At 39.4% G+C, this 21,376-nt stretch overlaps 2 protein-coding genes across 5 annotated transcripts; one reads left to right on the forward strand and one right to left on the reverse strand.

The window, feature by feature from the left end:
- On the reverse strand, positions 1-5,886 carry LOC123978118 (inositol monophosphatase 1-like). Of its 2 annotated transcripts, XM_046061285.1 has the most exons (9): positions 5,831-5,886; positions 5,398-5,511; positions 4,228-4,361; positions 3,465-3,569; positions 3,180-3,225; positions 2,881-2,989; positions 2,589-2,697; positions 1,797-1,948; positions 1-807 (listed from the first exon to the last, which is right to left on the reverse strand). In XM_046061285.1, the coding sequence occupies exons 2-9, from the start codon at positions 5,458-5,460 to the stop codon at positions 689-691; spliced, it is 837 nt and encodes a 278-aa protein (XP_045917241.1). In that variant the 5' UTR covers positions 5,461-5,511; positions 5,831-5,886; the 3' UTR covers positions 1-688. The 2 variants fall into 2 exon arrangements, with proteins under 2 accessions (XP_045917241.1, XP_045917314.1); XM_046061358.1 differs by lacking the exon at positions 5,831-5,886 and having other exon boundaries at positions 5,398-5,782.
- Positions 5,669-20,229, forward strand: LOC123977940 (ADP-ribosyl cyclase/cyclic ADP-ribose hydrolase 1-like). 3 transcript variants are annotated; one of them, XM_046061050.1, is made up of 10 exons: positions 5,669-5,972; positions 15,324-15,448; positions 15,554-15,677; positions 16,426-16,552; positions 16,675-16,810; positions 18,431-18,513; positions 18,656-18,729; positions 18,818-18,910; positions 19,778-19,864; positions 20,039-20,229. In XM_046061050.1, the coding sequence occupies exons 1-10, from the start codon at positions 5,911-5,913 to the stop codon at positions 20,136-20,138; spliced, it is 1,011 nt and encodes a 336-aa protein (XP_045917006.1). In that variant the 5' UTR covers positions 5,669-5,910; the 3' UTR covers positions 20,139-20,229. The 3 variants fall into 3 exon arrangements, with proteins under 3 accessions (XP_045917006.1, XP_045917070.1, XP_045917141.1); XM_046061114.1 differs by lacking the exon at positions 5,669-5,972 and adding an exon at positions 14,824-14,942; XM_046061185.1 differs by lacking the exon at positions 5,669-5,972 and adding an exon at positions 14,824-14,942 and having other exon boundaries at positions 15,324-15,444.
- The last annotated feature ends 1,147 nt before the right edge of the window (positions 20,230-21,376 follow it).

The raw sequence follows: 21,376 nt of genomic DNA on the forward strand, positions 1-21,376 counted from the left end.
GAGATTTTTATAGTGCTTTTTATTCACAGCCTTCATTACATCTTTACAGATAACACCTCATATTACAACAGTAGTTGGATGTGCACAGTATTTGGTATACGTATTCTTCCTTTCACTGCAGTGCAGACTAGTGAAATTCATTTTCTTACTGTAGAAACAAATGTATCTTTAAATAAAATGTAACTAAGTGAATAAAATAAACAATGTCTAAAATGTCAAAATACAAGCCCGAAAATCCCACGTGGAAAAGCAACATTACTGGTCAAAACCTGAACACATGTATAGTAAAATTACTTCAGTGCATTTTAACAGTGAAATTCCTTGTTCTTGTTCTTACTGCATTGTTCACATAAATATAAATAATAATAAAAATGGCTGACTGATTAAAAACAATACAGTACCAGTGTGTTTTAGGAGACACAGACGTAATCATTAATCGTGACAGTGTAGTAGAAAGTCTGTATCTGTGAATGGCGAAGAGCAGAAATACAACAATGACTTACAAAGAAAGCAGAAAGAATGCTGAAAGTCTAAGCGCTGAATATTTATCAGACCCACTCAGCTGTTCTTCAGAGGTAAGTTTATCGTTTTGGTTCTTAAGGCAAAGATGGAATCATGACCTGCTAAATACAGAACAGTTGCCTGTTTAAATAACTGTCACACTGGCTGAGGACATGATGGAAATTTACTAGCCATCTGTGTCGTCCCTGCCAACGTCAAACTCTGTTATCTCCTTAGCGATGCGTTCTGCTATTGCTCTGCTGCTGGCGATGATCAGCCTCCGAGACATCAGATCAAATGGTCCACCTGGATGAAAGAGACAATAATAAATAAGCATTACTGTAATGAAGTTGAACGTCACTTTTTTTTTGGCTTATGTTGCATGCAGTAACTCTTTATACAAGACTGTGAAATTAACAATTTAATTTGAAATGTGTGTCGTACTATCCGGAATAAAAAAGCTGATGGCCCCTGAAGCTGCTGTTCCTGATGTGGCCAAGATCCACATTTCTTTAAAGTTTTAATTTCACATTGAATCATTTCCCTGACTAGTGGAGGTTTGTCTTTCTCTTATCGCCTTTCAAATTTGTTGCTCTGTTTAGCCTGCGTTTTTACACATTATTTGCTCAAAATGTCATGTAAGCAGGCTTAAATGGGATGAATTCATATTTTTTTCGCACACTTAAACCACTGCTGGATCAGATTGAAGTGTGAGAGCTGATCACTGAGTTACAACCTTCTGTTATCATGCTGGACGCAGCTTTTTATGAAACGAAAGACGTCTGCAACCATGCTAAAAGTTTTCTCCACCACGTACTGTACACATGTGCTGTACTGATCAAATATATAAAAAGGGAGTGTCGGGGATCTGCCAACTCCGTTAAAGCATGACGTTGTCAACAGTGCAGGTTTGACTAGATAAACAGCATCCTTATCATCCTAAATCTCAGGCCAGCTGTTATGTCAGTGGCAGCGGTGCCCAGATCTAAGATCAAATTTCCCAGACCCTGCTGTTTCAAGTACAAAGCCACTAGCTGCCCTGCTCCCCATCTATGTTTCCCAGGCTGAAATAGAGATAAAAACCAATAACAATGAGAATTAGTAACAATAAATAATTCATAAACATTAATAACTTCTGTTGTGTTTATGCTGAAAGAACAGCAGCCCACTCTCCCGCTGCTTTGCTCTGTAAAGCAATCTCCTTCCTGCAGTTCAATCACCCTGTTGCCCGCTTCCTTCATTTCATCCAGTGACTCAGCAGCCTCTGGAAAGTTGTTTTTTTGAGGACGACTCACCTGAAATGTCCATGATTACTCCGCCAGCTTCAGTAACAACCGCTGCCCCCCCAGCCATGTCCCAGCAGTGGATGCCCATGTGGTAGTAGGCATCGGCCGATCCGCACGCCACCAGACACATGTTGACAGCTGCACTGCCCGGGGAGCGGATACTGTGGATAGAAATGATGATTTGCTTGCATTTGAATGCACGTGACACATTGTTAACCTCTATATGGTTTAGTATTAGTTTAGTGTGTGTTTGAGTTATAATCCTTAGGATTTCCATGAACCACTTACTGGGGGGGAAATCCTACTGCTGCTTCACATTAAAAACCAGGGTGACTTTTATTATGAAGCTGCCACAGGAAACAAAATGTATTTGTTACTGAGGTTAGTACTGACTACAATCATTCATCAAAAACGTTTCTACAAAACAAGGAGACTTTTTTTTAGCATTTTTGTTAGTGGATCATTTGTAATATTTTTTAAAGGGAGTAATAAAGAAGGAGCAGCCACAGAGAGCTGACAGCGACGGGCTACACATCTCCAACTTACAGTGCCCTGCGTCCATTAAATAAGACTGCGGTTGCAATTATGCTTGATTAACCCTATTAAAACAACATGACTTTGTGTAAACAGATACACCCATTGCTCTTCTGCTGTATATATGTATTGAGAATTGTAGGCATTATTAAAGTAGCTGCTCAAGGAGTGTTTTGCTGAAATAGTAACCATGGGAATTACCGCATCAACCAGGACTGAAATGTTAAGGATAACAACTTGTATGCGCAAGTGTATATATTTACTTACCCATGCACAGGGATGGTGAGGATGGTCTTGACATTGGCCAACATCGTTTTGAAATGCTCAGGATCCTTCTTGAAGCCCATTTCTGTCAGTACCAGGGATTGGCTTATATCTTGGATGAAAAACAAAATATTACTCAACAAATTATAGCAGGTTTAAATCTCTGAAAACATTTCACATTCCACTGGTTTAGAGCTGTTGGTATAAGCATAGAAACTTGCTGTGATCTTGCCTCCATCTAGTGGATATTTTAAAAACTGCAACACTGAAGCCTGATGTGATCATCAATATTTACCTTTTTGTCCAGACACTTTGATAGGCACTCCATTGCAGAATGCTCCTTTCCCTTTCCGGGCAGTGTACATCTTGTCCTCAATGCAGCTGTAAACGATCCCAAACTCTATCTGAGTCAAAGAGGCAGCACAGAAAACAGCAGTGATTAATGTGGTGTGGGTGGAGGGCTAAGAATAGAACAGCCGCCACATAAAAAGAAGAAAACAACTGTACTATTCACTGGGTTACTGGGGCATTTACTACGTTAATGTATCTTAAAATGTAGATGTACAGTGTCAAAAAGCATACAATAAAACCTACCTCTTTCTTCACAGTGAAGCCAATTGATACTGACACAAATGGGAACCTGCACAAAATAAATTTACAGTATAAAACATTCATTTAATGAACTCCCTCTGGGTTTAAGCTCAGAGGAATCCATTTCTATTATCAGTTCAGTTTCATCTGCGTTGTCTAATTATCCCTGACAGAGAGGACAATCCAAGAGAGAACCTAATTAAAAGATAAAAATACTTAAGGAGCGACACAGATAAAAGGAACCCAGCGCCGTATCAGGTCTATATAGTATGTAAGCGCAGGCACTACCTGTGAACAAAGTTGGTGGTGCCATCAACAGGATCGATGATCCAAGTAGGATTTTCAGTTAGAACACTGGGAGCTCCTGCTGCTACTGACTCCTCACCTATGAAGCTTCAAAATCATAGACAAACAAATGGTTACTGTTACCTCAACCGTCACATTAATGATAGTATTGTAGGGCCCTATGTCGTCTGTGAATCGTGGAATTTGACAATAAAAAGGGAAACATCTGTAAAATGTGGAATGTCATGGAATCTGCCAAAACACAGAAACAATTTATAAAAATTGTGGTTTTCTCTGGCATTATAAGCATTTTTTCCCCCCACAGCAATTAAGCCAAACAAACAGAAAAACTATACTGCCATGTTCTGGTGTCATTTATTCAAACTCTGCTCTCTGTGTTTCACAGAGAGTGGGGCTCCGCTCCTCCACATAAGGAGGAGCGTTTCCCACGCAAGAGCAACCTCCATCAGACCCAATTATTACCGTGTGTTTGAGCGGCATATGGAGGCTGTCCTGCAGAAGACCCGTGGGAAGAAATGATCAGTAATTAAGTAATAACATGTTTAATAGGGGACTATTCACAGTACATGTATTGCCACAATACATTGATTGTCAATTGTCCTCTATTAAATATTATTGTGCTGAATATTATATACTGATATACTGAATAAAAACACCCTGATGAAATATTCTTCTTTTCATGTGCTACAGTACTGTCACGTAGTTCATATACCCACTCTCATGTCTATAATTGCTAGTCAAGTACCTGTGAGTGGGGTACTTTTCCTTGATGGAAGATATAATGAGCTGTTCCACTTTCTGGTCAGTCTCGGTCACCAGGTCAACTGGTGAGCTCTTCTGCATGACGGCGATGTCCTTCTGGAGCGCCTCGCGGATCATCTGGCAGGAAATCAACGATGACAAACTCAGCAAGGGGATGTTTTGGATGACTGACTACATCTGCTACTTTAATTAGCCTAACATGTTGTGTGTTATGGTTTCATACAATGATGGTTCAGAGGTGATTAGGTGTACACTCCAAGGCCAAATAATTAAATACCTAATTGTCTTTATTACATATTACTGAAATTTCTCCTGAATTCATGTTTATTTTGTACAAAAAGTAGGTAGCTAACATCACTCTTTAAACCTTATATGGATTTTAATTAGTAAAAGGTGTCTTATACAACCACCTTAGAGCTAGATGAAAATTTTACTTTCCATACACAAAACAAAAAGAAACTTACTGTAAACTTAGGTTATTTTTTTGTTTTAAGAAATGTTTAAAGAAGAACAAGTGCATTTGTACCTCTAATTCTGTGAAATGATTTCTCCTGTTTCAAACAACTATCAGACTCTAAAATCTCTAATCTCTAAAATGTCAGAACATTTTCAAAAATCTGAATCTGTGTTTCACAAAGCTCAAACTGGCAACCTCAAATGTTTTGTTTTGTCCACAACCCAAAGATATTTAGTTTACTGTCATAGATATAAATAAACCAGAAGATATTTACATCTGGAATCAAATAATGTTCCTTTAAGAAAATGACTCAATTTTTTTGATTAATTGTTGCAGCTCTGTCCATTATTATTATTATCATCATCAAAATGAATAATCTTCAGTGTGGCCAGAGTCTGGTAGTTGACTTAGAATAAAACACAAACTTGTTTATGAACATGTTTATTGAGGAAAGCAAATGTTGTAAATAGTCAAACTCTCCCCTATAAGCCTGTCAGGTCCTTTATTACTGTGCTATGTGTGAATGTAAACTATTTTCTTTGTGATAACAACATATTGGGGCCATTTTGGCCAGGTCTCTGATTGTGGATCTCACGTTTATTACTCTATCATGCAGGTACATGCTAAACCCCAACATAAATTCATTTCCAGGACAAAGCATTTTCAAAAAGCACTTTAAGTAGTTCTTAAGGTTACCTGCCCAGCCTTTTTGGTGACCTCCACACAGTGATCCATGCACTCTTGCCAAGGATCACTCATGTTGACAGGTAAGAAGGATTATTCACAGATACAGGCTGTAGCGTGAAATTCCTGTTGGGGGGGTAAAGTTACACTCATTCACAGATTCATTCACATTCACAGTAGCTTTCCGTTCGCGTTGTGACAGCAGCTACAAAGACAACCGATGAGCTTCCGGCTGGAGAAACTAGATAATGTAACGTTTGTGACGCGCTGGTTTCCTCTTTAGCTCCCTATGCTAGTTAGCTTTAACGGGGTAAAGCACGAATAAACGGGTGATGAGCGTTATGACAACTGCAGCTACGCGGATAAAATTTACGGTTTTGACAGGCTGCTACAAGAGCTACAATAGTAAGATTTCCAACGGGGAAAAGATAGCTACTCAACCTACCTCCAGACGTACTGACTTCTCAGTGTTGACAGTTTAGCTATGAGGGTGGGACTAAAGGCAACTCTCATTCCCATTGGTCAATGAATGTAAAGTCGGCGCTCTCATTGGCTAGAACAATGTCATTCCTCCGTACAGGAAACTGGTAAGTCACTGCAAAAAAAAAGGAGGTGAGTATGATTTTAGTACAAGTTACCTTTCCATGTCCTCTGAAGGAGAGACAGCGACAATGGATGATTGTGGACTAAAACCTCTGTTAAATGACATTCAAGTTCAATTAATGGTGTGTTTTCTTCAACACAAACATAAAAAGACTGTGAATATAAAAGTGAATATACTATATGCCCTGGTGGCAACAGGTGGCAACATAAAAAACAGGAAAATAAGACTAGTGTCAGAATCTACTATACTAACAGAAAGAAGTGTGTTTGTGTACGTTAGGGTTAGGGTGTTGTGTCTGAATGTAACCTACCGGTATTTTATTCTACTCTTTGCATCAGACTGGATCCAGACACAGCCCACCCTGAGATCAGCTGACATAATAATAAACATACTGGCATGAAAGCACCTCCTTTGAGGATAGTTTTCCTGGACCACAAAGCATTGATTGTCCTTTTGCAACATCTGTCCCTTCATTGCACTGATATTGCAAAACAGATAACATAAAAAATGTTAAATGTGTATCTGCAAAAAAAAAGACTAAACAGTAGTATATTTTTCATAAATACTGTGGGCTGCAGCTGTAGGTTACTGTCTGCAAAAGAAAAGTTTTTAACCAATGTGTATATAAACTCAATGAATTAATATAAAGCTGGGTTACATCTGAGTGAATAGTTATATTGTAATTGTCTGCACCTTCAAACATAGGTGTCATTTACACTGGGGACGCTGAGGACATGTCCCCACCACTTTTTGAAATGGCTGATTTTGTCCCCATCACTTTTTAAAAGCATAATTTGTTAAATGTTCTGAAATACAGCTCGCAGTTATATAACAAATGGAAAATAACCTTTAGAAAGGTTCATTTGCACATTAAGAAAATATGCAATACAGTTGAAATATAGAAACAAATGTGCATTGTCCAAAAAAAGGAACTTAAGCTAAAGAAAAACAAGCTACTCATTATATAAGAGGTGCATGCACCAATCAGTAAATTTAACAACCTCTTGACACAGTTTCTTTTTGGCCAAATTTTCTGTTCTCTCCCTGTGAACATGACAAAAGAGGAGGGAAGACTAAATCATGCCTACATGTGTGTGTTGCCTCAGCAGGGATAACATTACATGAGAAAAGTTGATCTATAGGAGAAACAGATCTGAAAGCAGCACAGAATGCCTGACAGCTGCACTGCTTTATATTCTCCAGATTAGATTTAGATATTTTAAATGTCACGTGCTACCTGAATTCTGTGTTTCCTTTTACATAAATAAAAACATTTCCACCATAAATTGGTGCAGAAACTTTCAACAGAATGCAGGAAATTAAGTGTTTAATAATCAAACTTTTCTGCGGGAGGTCCCCCCAGACCCCCCACTCATATATCTCTCCATTGAGGATATCTTTAAAACACTGTTTTGTCTCGTTTTCATGAACCTAATATCACATATCTTGATGTCTCGCAAGCTAAGCGTCTCTTCATACGCCTAATCTGAGTCCCTGTGTCCCCACCACTTCTCAACTCAAAGTGACGCCCTTGCTTTCAGACAATTAACAGTGAACAAGGACAACATGCAGCAGATTCAGCTCCATATAATGTTAGGTGAAGTTGTAGTTGGACCTCAACCCACAAAGGAGCAATAAGGCTCTTATTGGCCAGCTGGTAGCTAAGGGAGTTTTGACACTCACAATCTGCAGCGAAAAGGCTTTTAGCATTGGCTGCACGTTGCTGTAGAATCCCTCTGCATTAGCATGTCCATGACTACAAAATACAAGCCCCAATCCTGCCTTGCTCTTCAGTAAGCTTTTTTTGTGTGTGTGTGTGTGTGTGTGTGTGTGTGTGTGTGTGTGTGTGTGTTGCGTGTTGCGTATTTGCTGCTCTAGCGTTGATAGAGGAAGTAAAGCAACAATAACATTTGACGACTCAAGTTGCATGCGTATCAATTTTATTGAAATATTTTCTGTCACAGTGACAGGAGTGAAGGGGAACTCAGTGATATCATCATCCTCCAGCCCTGGATGCTGTTCTCCCTCCTGACTAGTCCAGAGTTCCTCCTCTTCCTCTTTAATGTGTAGCAGCTCTGGCGGGTCCTCCTGGTCTAGACTTGGGCTGTACTGCTGCTGCTGCTCAGGGGGAACCTGTTCTTTATTTCCCAACAACTGCTGGACGTCTGTGAAGAATAATGAAATACATAAGATAAGATCAGCCTTTATTTGTCTCGCATTTGTGCACATGATTTAGGAAACTCTAATTTCCTGTTAACACATAAACCACTGACACCACTACTTTCTTAAACGTGGAGAGAAACATTGCACATTCATATAACATAATTGAAGTCATTCAAACTAAAACTACAAGCATTTGCATTTCATCAGAGCAATACCACGGACTGTGACAAGTCCTGGGTTCAGATAAACCTCTCAGCTGAAGACTGAAAAAGTGTTTTACAGCTTAAGAATGTGAAGACAGAAGCCAGATGTTAGCAGGTGTTAGTTTTTAGTCTAGTTTAGTTCCCACTACGACAAGCAAGACACATTTACACACAGAACATATGAAGAGTTTAAAAATGTATGTTTTGTTATAAATTAAACCACCCAAAAGTTTATACAAGTAAAGCTAGTACTTTGTTGTTTTGATATTTTGATAATCAAGCATCACCAATGTGAAGATTTGCTGCTTTTCCATTGGATTAGCCCATTTTAGTGCATTAATCATTTTGAGACATACATTAATACATGAGTAGAAATCTAGTGGTGATATATATAATAGTATAACGGTCACAGGGGACATTTTTTTCTGCACTGTAGCCTACTTTCACTTTTAATACTTTAAGTATATTTTCCTGATCATACTTACATAGTTTGATTTAAGTAAAATTTTCAATGTAGTACTTTTACTTGTAAGAGTATTTTAACAGTGAGGTATTAGTGCTTTAACTTAAGTAAAAGACCTAAATACCTCATGTACCACTAGGTGCAACACTGAGAGTATCTTGACTGGCTGCATCACTGCAATGCCCATGGCTCTACCGAGGGTGGTGAAAACTGCTCAGCACATCACCAGGAAGAAGCTTCACTCATCAGATTATATATAGGCTATGTACAGTATGAATATGAATATAAATATCCCCCTCTCACCCCTGTGGGGTGGTATGTGTCATCCTCAACCAGAGGCTTGGGAGTTTGATGGTTCTGCGCAATATCTTAGCTGTTCCTAGGACTGCACTCTTCTGGACAGAGACCTCTGATGTTTTACCTGGAATCTGCTGTAGCCACTCTCCCAGTTTCTCCCAGGTTCTTCATCTTCCTTGTCCTCACCTTCGGGTTTCTGCTGCCTGAGGTATTCACTAAGCCCTTCATCTTTGGGCCCCATCTTCCTGATGTACTCCTGGATCTTTGTCGTTTCATCCTGGACAGTGGTTTTTCCGTTAGCCTGCGGCACCCCAAGGTATTTGTAGCTGTCCTGAACATCTGCAATGTGGCCTTCTGGTAGTTCAATCCCCTCAGTTCTGATAATTTTCCCTTTTTTTGATACCATGCGACCACACTTGTCCAGTCCGAACGACATTCCAATGTCATCGCTGTAGATCCTGGTAGTGTGGATCAGTGAGTCGATGTCTCGCTCATTTCTGGCATACAGCTTGATGTCATCCATGTAGAGGAGGTGACTGATGGTTGTTCCACTTCGGAACCGGTATCCGTAGCCAGTCTTTGTGATGATCTGGCGGAGGGGGTTCAGGCCTATGCAGAACAGCAGTGGGGATAGAACATTGCCTTGGTATATGCCGCACTTGATAGTGACTTGGTGCAATTAGCTTTGAGTTGGCTTCCAGACTTGTTTTCCACAGCCCCACTGAGTTCTTGATGAAGGCTATTAGTGTCCTGTTGATCTTGTACATTTCCAAGCATTCCAGTATCCATGTATGTGGCAGTGAGTCTTAGGCTTTCTTGTCGTCAATCCAGGTGGTGCACAGATTGGTCTGCCTGGTCTTGCAGTCTCGAGTGACCGCTCTATCAACCAGTAGCTGGTGCTTTGCTCCCCTGGTATTACTGCCCATTCCCTTCTGGGCCCTGTCCATGTACTGAGCCATTTGCGTACTCATCTTAGCTGCTATGATACCTGACAGGAGCTTCCATGTTGTGCAGAGGTAGGTTATTGGCCGGTAGTTGGATGGGATTGTTCCCTTCTGTGGATCCTTAACCATTCTGGCTGGGTCCCATCCATCAGCAGTTGGTTAATTTCTGCTGTCAGGCGTTCATGGAGTGCAATTAATTTCTTCAGCCATCAGGTGTGGATCATGTCAGGGCCTGATGCTGTTCAGCTCTTCATACCTGCCACTCTTTCTTGGATGTCTGACGTTGTAATGGTCACTGTTGATCTTGGTGCGGCTGTGGCTCAGGAGATAGAGCGGGTTGCCTGTTAATTGGAAGGTCGGCAGCTTAATCCTCCAGGCGGCGTGTCGAAGTGTCCTTGGGCACTGAACCCCGAATTGCCCCTGGAGGCTGTTCCGCCAGTGTATGAATGTGTGTGAATGTTAGTTACTGTTTGAGCACTTTGGCTCAGTGAATGAATGTGTGTGAATGGTGAATGCAGATGTAGTGTAAAAGCGCTTTGAGTGGTCAAAAAGACTAGAAAGGCGCTATACACATACGGAGCATTTACATTTACTGGATCTTGTTCTGGGAGATGCTGTGATCTGTTCTTAGATCCACTAGCCACTGAGCATTGGTGTTGTGGGATGCTTCTTTCTCCCATATGTTCTTCCAGTACTGTTCAGTCTCAGCCCTGGGTGGATCTGATCTTGTGTTATTACCATGCCACTGAGAGTACACTTTGGATGGTTTGGTGGAGAACATCCGGTTTACTCTCCTGGCTTCTGCTTCTCCCGAGCCTCAGGTATCGACAGCTTGTTGTATTTCTTAGGTAGCCCTTTCCTTGCACCTTCCTGTAGCTCTGACAGCTGACTAACCTCTCTTTGTGTTGCCTTGATCTTGGCCTCTAGCCTTCTCCTCCATGGGGTATAATGCTCTTTGTGGCTTGTGGTGTTCATCTTATAGCCAAGCATCTCTAGGATCACTGTTGCTGTGGCGTACATTGTTCTCGGTTATGGCTTTACTAAGGATAGTATGTAGTGCTGCATTCACATCTTCTAGCAGACTTTCAGAGGGTACTTTGTCACTTAGCCTTGGTCGTTGTACTTGGGGGTCCAGCTTGGTTGTGATCTTATGTTGAGTGATTCTGTGCCGTAAGGTCTTGTTGTTATTGGGGGTTGGGACCCAATCTATTTTCATTTGTTAGTTAACATTTCTTGGTGCAAGCTATCTTTCAGAACATTTAAATGCTTTCAAGAAGTGATAGGGACAAAATCAGCGATTTCAAAATGTGGTGGGGACATGTCCCCAGCGTCTGAAACTGGGTAGTTGTCATCCACAGAGTGTAGATTACATTCACAGAGGCTCTTTATCCAGCCGTTGAGTTTTATAATTATGGAAACTTTTTCATTTGAAAGGTCTGAAATTATGAATGGCTTCAATACAGGTTTCATGGCTGGACTTTCATAACTTTGTGGAGCTCCATGGTTCCCAAAGAGTAGTGCCTTAAAGGATGAGTCGGTGCCACTTTCACCACATTAGAAAAAATGATGGCACATCATTTACAATAACTATATTTTAAGTTTTTAAAACATCAAAATGGACTAACTAAGAAATAAACATTAAAATCACAATATATTGATTCTGTTATGTCCTCAAAGAAATGACAATGTATCTTAACCCTCAACGCTTTATTCATTTTTTACATTAAGTTTAGTATTTATCTGCAGATTGAAACAGCAACGTACGTAGTCTAAAGCAGCAATTTTTCTCTCAGACACCAGTAGTATTTCACTTAATAATTGCATGAATTCACCCATGTAACCTACTTTACCTCAAGCTTGTTAGTTATTTAGGTATCCTTGAGGTGAATTTTGCATGTATGTTTGTATATTGTATGAGAGGGCATGGATGGGTGCCATGACAAAAAATATCACTATGATGTGATGTTTTGGTTTAAAAAGTTTGGCCACCTCTAGCACGTATAATAATCATACAAGCCCTCTTTAGGCCACAAGGTGGCAGCAGCAACACTGTAATACACAACTGTGTTGCCACAAGTCAAACATGATGTTGTGTAGAGCAGAGGTTTTGAAAGTGGGAGGTGGGCCTCCCCAGGGCGGCTCCCAGCTGTTCCGAGTCAGAAACAGCAAATGCTTCAGGAAAGACCTCTTTTTATGTATTTGGTGTAGTCTGAAGTTATGTCAAACAGCATTATTAGGTTAGCTTGGCTCAATTGTTGAGTATAATCAAATAACATAGTCACAAACCCTTAGGCATCTAAGACTTGAGAGAAACTAACCAAGTAAACAAAGGGGGGTGAGGGGCTGCCATTTTCCAAACTTTGTCTGAGGGGAGGCCGACAGTCTCCCTGGTTTAAGGGGTTTTAGTGCTGCAGGCAACTTCAAGTGTTGTTTTCAAGTTGAGTTAACATTTATCAAAGAACTACAAAGTGACTTTTGTTCATTAGTGAAATAAAATTCAAAACATTTACTTGGTTACAGCTTCACAAATTGAAGTAATTGGTTGCTTTTCTGCATTACGTATATTCTGTTTTTGTTTGGGGCTGCTGGTCACATAAAACACTTAAGGAGTCATCATGCAGCGCTGGGTGACTTGTGAGGGGAATTTTTCATTATCTGTTAGTTGGTTGCAGCCTTATCTTAGAACTAGGAACTGATGCCACTAAAGGGCAATACTTCAGCTGTCAGTTTATGAGAACAGGTCAGAGAACAATGCAACATTGGGCAAAAGCTTTGTGGTACTTCAACTCGACACAGAGCCAACATATAACTCTTTTGATTGCAACTAATACCCCTGTTTAATATCTTTTAAAAACTACATCTCTTGGGCAAATAAAATCACCTGAAATCAAAAGAGCACCAAATTGCAAAATAATAATGCAAATTAAATATTACGTCCGGCCTGCTTATACATTTTTCCTTCATGTTTCAACTAATGACAGTTATTGTTGCTGTTTAAATATACTTGTTTTTCAAATGGTAAATGCTCTTAGTATCTTAACAGCAGACATAGAGATTGGCAGTGTCATGAAATTAGAAAGATTTTCTCCACCTTACCTGCATCTATGGGAACTATTAGAACTAGAACTAGAATTTTGAGTTGTGAATGTATCACAAAAGGAAGTAGCGTTTAGGTAATCATTTTGCATTAATTATGCATAAACTTCCCCTAATGGCAAGATATTGCACCGTCAGTACATTATACTAAAGTAATTATTAAAGTAAATTTCACAAAAAGCCCATATAAGCATATTTCAGTTTGTCAGTAGGGCTGGTTCTTTAAGGTCTGAATCAGATTTTGGCTTCATGTTCTTTGAGGCTCTATTCAGCTATCTATCAGCATTTTGTGCTTGTACGCTCGACCATTCCAGAGACGCTCAGTCCTGCTGTGCAACATGAAGTTAGCTTTAAAAACGAGGGTGCCATCTCATCCATACTGTCTTTCAGATTTAACCTCAGACGGTCTTTATCTCCCAAAGCGGTGTCAGAAATGAATTTTCTTTCAGCAGTTAATGAGAAGTCTGGCAACAGGCAGTATAATGAGAATCACATTCAGGCAATCACAATTTGAGAGCAATTTGTTGACAAATTACGTAACATGAAACTGCCTAGAGACTCCTTTGGACTCATGACAGATTTTATTTGGATGCTACATATATTAGCACAAAACCAAAGTAAAGAAGTGTTTGATCTTGTGTTAAGATGGAAAGTCCTTCATGTTAGTCAGTGTACAAGTGAGCAAAGGTCACTCAGACCTCCTGTGGGCGTCTGTTTACGTCATGCTCTACTATAGTTTGGAAATGCACCATTAATTTCAGCATGCCCCTTTGGAAAATTGGTGATATTATGAAAACACTAGATGTTAGTGATGCATCCTCTCTTCATTTTGTGTCACAACCTGACAAGAAGTTCCATAGGTAAATGGGAACAAGACTGGTCACTGTGATTTTACATACTAATAATATGCATGAATCTTCCCAGGTTACTGCAAAATGCACTCAGGTAGGTCTAATATTGAGAATGCACAGTCTGCTTAGAGGGAACAAAGCAAATGTAAAACCTGTACAATAAGCTAAATGAAAGTATAATATAAGTAAGTACATTTAGGAGTTGGAGTCAGTGTTCAAGTCCTCTTTTTTAAGGTGAAAGTATCAGTACCACAATGGAATAATACCCAATTGGAAGTCCTGCATTAAAAATTTTGCCAAAAAATAATTAAAGTTTACAATTATTTGCAGTAAATTGAACATGAGCAACAGATATGGAAATAGAAGAAAGACGACCTTTTATGAGATATGAAAATTGCTTTGAACCTCCAGGATACATATCTGTCACACTGATGAACAGTTTCATGTTCTCATGTTTGACAGAAAAACCTGATCTAGCTGCCTTCCACCCGCGACTTCTTCACATGATAACAACTATGTACTATCTTCAACATAATACTGCAGGCTGCTTTTGAGACATACACATCGCCCTGTGTCCAGTAACACAAAACAGCAACATAGACTTCTTCCTTCAGCCTGTCATGGCACCAGGTCCCATAGAACAGCACACACTTTATGTCGGGAGATTCTTAATGGCGGCATAATAAGAGTCATGTGGATCTCTTCCCAAGAGGAGGCTGGAAAAAACATTGTAAGAATGTCTCTGTGGGTTGGGATGGAGCTGTGTTAGTCGACCTATGAAGACCGGGTATGACAACAATTAGTCCTGAGGGGATGGTTGAGGACAGATCACACCACAACGAGACTCCATTTGAGTAGGAATCTGACCTGAGCAGAGCATTCAACATCACGACTATGAAGCCATTTGTTGTCATTTAACCTTCTGCATGGCAAATGGTGAGAATTTACTTATGTTGTCACTGAATTACAAAACTGGGCATGTGTGCATCTTTATTCACATGGTATTTAATGATTGCATGTGCTAAAGACTAATTAAACAAAGAAAGTGTATCTTTTGTGTATCTCCTTGAAATGCCGGTAGATTTATTGTTTTCTAAAGGTCATCATGTGCAAGAATCTCCTGTAGGGTGTTTGAAAAGCTTCAAGGTTTCACAGCTCTTTTAAAATGCAGGGTGAAGTTTTGTTCATGCCACAAGAAAATTAGATTTCAGTCACGCAGCAACAAACAAACTCCTTGTGAGGACCCCAGGAAAGTATCTGCTGGCCTGGTAGAACATTCAAAACTGATAGAAAATGTTTTTCGTTGTTTATCTACAGTAATCCGGATGAAAGCATGTACAAACACGCATGTTTTCTGAAGTGCAGTGAAGCGTCGCGGGGTCTCACTATCATGAGCTCGCCAAAAACATCCGCGCCCTTTGTAACGATCAGCCTGACAGTATGTACGTAATTCCACCTGACATGCAGTTTTTTCTGTCTTTTTATGTGTCCGTCCCAATTTAGATAGATAATGTCTTCTTTCTTCTATCTTTGTGTCCTTTTGAAAGGGTTTATTATGCTGCTGGTCTGCCCTGGTCAACTGAGAGCGCGGCTTGGGACTACCCCCAACATTAAACACATTGTGGTTGGAAGGTGTTACAATTACATCACACTGGTTAACCCAAGCTTGAGGTAATGTACTGATGAGTTATACTGGAGTCATAACACACAATCACTGACCTTTGACTTTAAAACCAGCGACTTCAGCCTCAAAACGTGAAAGACTTGAACCCCAAAGCAGAATAACTTTAGCTCTAGCAGCATATTAAAGGCCAAGCACAGTATCAGGCAAATCGGAATTAAAGCCCACGTGCAGGGCGGTAATACTCATTTTGATGTGATGTTGAATGAGTCTTTTTTCTTTTCTGTGGTTCTGTGGAAAGAAATTGAGACAAAGATGGTTACTGTGGAACCCTGGGCATGTACCAATGTGCTTTGTATGAAAACACGTTTTATTTTATGGAAATTCTAGGATCACAAAGGCTGTGAGGCTTTCATGGTTTACATTTCAGTAATCTACCAACTAATGGTATTTGTGTTTATGTTTTGAAATGCCATTGAATTTCGCAAAGAACATATTATGACTTGTTTAGGTCTTGAAACCCAAGCTTTAGTTCTTGACGTCTGACTTGACCCGGAGCCCAAGGTGACTTCGTTAAATGTCTTGTTTTGTCCCACAAGAGTCCAAAACACAAAGATATCTCAGTTTACAATAGCAGAAAACTAACTCAACAATCTAAGAATGGAAATATTCACATTTGAGAAACAATTGAATTATGGTATATTTAACAATTAATCAACTAATTATCTGACTATTGATTCATTGATTGATCGCTGTTTCCTTAAAAAAAAAACATAAAGATATATTTCATCTTTACAGGTTTGACTGTGAGGACATCTGGAGACAGTTTGAGGAGGCGGTTGTCGGTCAGTCGTCGTGTAATGTGACAGTGGAGGATTATGATCAGATGTTTTTTGCAATGCCACAAACCCGGCCTTGTGATAGGGTGAGCAAGAGGGAGATGTTAGCTCCCACATTAGAGATACGTTCAGCATTCTTCACTGATACCTCATTAGATGAAAACTCTTTGAGTTAAGCTTCTGTATATTTCCCTTTCCTTCTGTTCAGTTCCTCTTCTGGAGTAAAACCAGGACACTGATGCACAGCTACGCAGCTGTTGTACGTCACTTCTGGACCCTGGAGGACACACTGGCTGGGTACATGTTCAACGACCTCATCTGGTGTGGACAAGAGGAAGACTCCGGTAGGCTACGTCTTTTCTGGTTTTAACAAGACAGAGACAATTGAAACATGGTTGTACTAATGCCATGTGGTTCTCAAGCTCTTTGGCTCAAAGACATTCACAAGGAAAAAAAGCAAAGATTAGAGAAAAGTCTGAGGAAAAAAGGGCAGAGCAACACTTTTCTTCTTTCCAGTCCAATTAATTATCACACAAACCCTCTGATTTATTTTGTGAACCCTGGAAGGAGTCCTGACCCCCAGGTTGGGAAACACTGCAGTAACTAACTCATTGATATAACATTTCCTGTCACTGAGTCATTAACTAATGAGTTATTAAGTTTAATATGTTATTTTCAGCTCATTTGAGATATCATTGATATAGACTTCTTACCATATGACCATATGATATAAATTATCCCGCATTAATTTATGTTGTAATTAACCACATTCAAATATGACATTATCTGAACACAAGGTAAATGTATTTGCCACATGCAGGGTTGTAAAATGAGATCCAGTTTGTAGTTCCCTTTATGCTACAAAGCAAATGTTAGATACAAAAATTATAAAATTATATACCGAAAAAACTGTCCTTTGGGCTCTGCACAGGCCCCTCACCTCACCGATATCACTGATGCTCGGTAGATGGGTACCACTGACCTTCTGAGTGGTTTTAATGACCTGCTGAAGAGCCCACCTGACCTGACCTGACCTGGCTCATCCCATGCCAGTTGGTGATATTTCCAGTCAGGATGCTTTCTATTGCTCCTCTGTAAAAGTTAACAAGACGTTGGCACAGGAATGTACTGTATATTTACAGCTGTTGCCAAATTATGATAAAATGCAGACACTGGAAAAAAAACATTTATGTTTCTTAAAGCTGCACTAATCCATATTTTTATATTGACAATTGATCGAATTCAATATGACAGGGATCGCTCATAATGCCCACAGATCACCTGACTCTGCAGTTCCACAGAGCGTTTTAGCGTCTTTCAGCTCAATGTTTTGGTTTTACAATCCACAACTTAACATAAAGCAGCAGGCAGCCATTTTCAGTGAAAATGCTTTAAAAAAGTTTTACAGGGCAGACAAACACAGGTGGCGTCTATAGTTGGTGGAGCACTTAGCAGCTAAAGAGCCAGTTATTTCCCTCAGGAGTCGGTGGAAAATAAAAGCAGAGCTAAAAGTGAGTAAATATTCTCATTGGCAAATGAATACTAATGTTGCCCAGTATTTGATGGATGTGTAAAAGGGCAACAGTTTCTCAACAAGTTAGCAATAACAACTTAAAAGTTAAAAACAGGTCAATATGTGTTTACAATTTGTTTCCGTTTTCCCAAAAACCTGTTAATGCATCTTTAAATGGTTTAAGATAATGTGAACACTGTATATGCCAACTTACCAATAATATACACCAATCTCCTGAACCATTCTTTTACAATCTTAATAAGAAAAAGTGTATTCATTGGGAAAAGTGATTACGATTAAGAAACTTGGTAGCACAGGGATTCAAATCCAGGCAGCTGCACTCCCAAATGTTTTGCCTTTATAGTGCTGAGTGATGCCTGTCAACACGTTTGTTTTTTTATTATCTATTTGTCTGCTTATTTTAACTGACAGTTGTGAATTTGACACACAGGTTTTGATTTCAGTTCTTGTCCGGAGTGGTCAGCATGTAGAAATCATCCAGTGTATTCCTTGTGGAGGCAAGCCTCACAAAGCGTGAGTTTAATGTCCAAATGTTTCAGCACTGTTGCACATAAAGAACACACAGCTGTGTTGTTTATCCTTTATGTGCAACATACTCATTTTAAAGCAGCAGTGGAATATTGCTCTCATGTGATTTTCTGTGCTCATTTGTTAGTTTGCAGAAATGGCATGTGGCAACATCACTGTATTACTGAATGGGTCTATTGTCAACGCCTTCAATAGGAAAAGGTAAAAAAAAAAAAATGAATGAATGAAGCAAATATTTTTATCAATGGTGTTTAATCTTTTTTGCATAGCATCTTTTTTAATCTTACAGCATGTTTGGGAGTGTTGAGCTGGACGGTCTGAACCCAGCCAGGGTGGATTATGTCAACATAAAGGTGGTGACCAATTTAGGGGGACCCTTCATGTGAGGATTAAAACAGCTGATACTTGGTTTTACAGTAGAATGTTGCTTTCAGATAAATCAGTACCACTTTCCAAGAAGATACTTTTTATTAAGGGTTTGTAAATGAAGCTAATCACTAACTAATGATTTCATATCAGTGCTTTATGGAGCAGTTATAAGCGGTGAATAAAAACAACTTTTGGGTGCCAGGTTGCAAAAACGTCCTCTGGCTGGTTCCTCCAAAGCAAAGGTGTCTTTTTTAACATTCATGACTTCAAACTCACCAAAGTTACCCATTAACAGATTACTAACATTTATGACTTCTCTGTCCTTAAATAACAATATCTTTCATTGTATGCCTGTATGATGACAATATAGCTGAGCTGAATTAAATTATAACCCAAAAGGAAGAACAAACACCTGCTTGAGAGATTTTTCTAAACCTGGGGCAAGTTCAATCTCAAAACGTTTTGCTACTGTTTCCAGGTTGAACGACATGTCTCCTCGAAACGGTATGCAGCGGCGCCCAACGGGCTTTGAGGCATGTTTGTTGAATGTGTCAGAGAGGTGTCACCCAATCAGCAGCGATGTGTATATAAACACAGCCATATTAAAAAGGAACTAAAGTGCATTGCGCTTGCATACACAACAGGGTGTTGAAGGCACCACTGTTTCTGTTGAAATAAATGTTTTCTTATGTTTTGTCTGGGCTGAACTCTGCCCTGGCAACCCAAGAGTTGTTTTAAATAATTGCTGTAAAGTATCATTATCAACCATTGATAATATTGTTATAAACTACAGCTTGTAAACCCTTTATAAATGGTAACTTATTGGAAAGTGGTTAACATGTATATCCACAAATCAAGTACCTTGTTTTTTCTTCTACAGAGAATCATGTAGTGAAGGATCCATTGTAGATTTGATCCAGATCCTCCATTCAAGAGGTTTCCGCTGGACTTGCACAGACAACGACCAGTAAGTGACATTCAACGAGTCCTCCAAATTAAATGCCACAGTAGGTTGTTTGCACGTAGAAGTGGTTTGTGACCAGATGCTGACAGATTAAGTGTGAGACTTGATACAGACGTGATGAACCTCTACTTCTTGACAAAAGTACCCTGGAGTAACAGAGATTATAACTGTCCACAGGACCCTGATGATCCTTCAGTGCATCCACAACCCCACAGAGTCCTCCTGCCAAATATGTTCAGACAGCCTCTTACGCAGAAGGAGCCTCACACTTAACTGAATCACCCACAGACCTTCCATGTAGTCAGACCTGGTATGTCAGTGAAGTGCATTAAATAAAACTGGCTGCTCAAAAGATTTCCTGAATTAAAGCACGGAGTGTTTTCTTAATGATCCTTACATACACCCCCTTCCTCCCTTATGTTTCCAACATTTCCTTTTGTTTCAAGGTAAAACTGTACAAATTACACGGTAAGGTGATCAATGAGTTTGGAGGCCAAGGTAATGTTACTGTAGAGATGACAGGAAGTAAACATTTTTATATTATTAATCAAAATCTGCAGTTAAGTACAGTACTTGAATTTGTTACCTGTGTTATTGGATCATTATGTCATTACACATCCTGCGAAACAGATATGAGGAACCTCTTTAGTGGTTAAGCTTTTTGATTCTTCTGCTTTCTTCTCAAAAGTCTGTAGCATTTTTCAACATGTTTAATATTGATGGCTATTCCATGACCTTAATTTAAATTATCACCCACCACCATCTTTCAGTAGCTGATTAGCATTTAATTGCATGGCCTTCACCCAACATGCCCTTAGTTTAAATATCCAATGACCTACATTCCTGATACAAAAAGATTAAATAATAGGAGCAGTCAACTTTAAACACCACAAACAATGGCTCTGGCAAATCCTTGCTTATTCAATTATATTAATGCATGAATAATCATAATGATATAATTTTCCATGTATGTTCCCAGGATATTACTGAGAACTGAAAAGGCCTACTTCCTAAAACATCAATTCTCAGTACAAGTACGCCTACACAATTGTAACATTTGTCCTGTTTGAAAATTTGATTTAAGCTGAGTTTTGATTACAACTTAATAAAACATCAAATATTGATCCTTCGATCTTTCTTTTGGAGGTGCACACAGCAGGGAGACTACAGGAAATCTGGTCAACAGCTTGTTATCACCACAAAGTAACAGGTGTGCTCGCTTTTTTGCACTTTTTTGTTTTTCTAGTGCAGATGAAGATAGTGGAAGTTATAGTTGCAAGGACAAAGGGGAAGTGTAGCTGCTGGCAGCCAGCGGTCAGGCAGACAGAGGTGATAAGCACCTGATGAAATTAATACAATTAAATAAATTGTATAACTTCATGATTTACACACTGTTACACACAACAAAGTGATGGTGTTTTATCCTAATGGCAGACAGTTGACTAACCTATTAATAATTACCTTTAGTTGAGTTTTTGTTGACACTGAATGTAGGCCTATTGTAGGCCAACTTTC

Source organism: Micropterus dolomieu, linkage group LG01 (genome assembly GCF_021292245.1).
Source record: "Micropterus dolomieu isolate WLL.071019.BEF.003 ecotype Adirondacks linkage group LG01, ASM2129224v1, whole genome shotgun sequence".
Classification (NCBI taxonomy): domain Eukaryota; kingdom Metazoa; phylum Chordata; class Actinopteri; order Centrarchiformes; family Centrarchidae; genus Micropterus; species Micropterus dolomieu.

Excerpts from the sequence above, each read along its gene's own strand:
- LOC123978118 (XM_046061285.1), bottom strand. The coding sequence starts at position 5,460 with ATGAGTGATCCTTGGCAAGAGTGCATGGATCACTGTGTGGAGGTCACC. Across the intron at positions 4,362-5,397 it reads TCACCAAAAAGGCTGGGCAG|ATGATCCGCGAGGCGCTCCA; the intron begins GTAACCTTAAGA and ends ATTTCCTGCCAG. Across the intron at positions 2,990-3,179 it reads GCTTCACTGTGAAGAAAGAG|ATAGAGTTTGGGATCGTTTA; the intron begins GTAGGTTTTATT and ends TCTTTGACTCAG.
- LOC123977940 (XM_046061050.1), top strand. The coding sequence starts at position 5,911 with ATGAATGTAAAGTCGGCGCTCTCATTGGCTAGAACAATGTCATTCCTC. Across the intron at positions 18,911-19,777 it reads AATTTAGGGGGACCCTTCAT|AGAATCATGTAGTGAAGGAT; the intron begins GTGAGGATTAAA and ends TTTCTTCTACAG. Across the intron at positions 19,865-20,038 it reads ACTTGCACAGACAACGACCA|GACCCTGATGATCCTTCAGT; the intron begins GTAAGTGACATT and ends AACTGTCCACAG.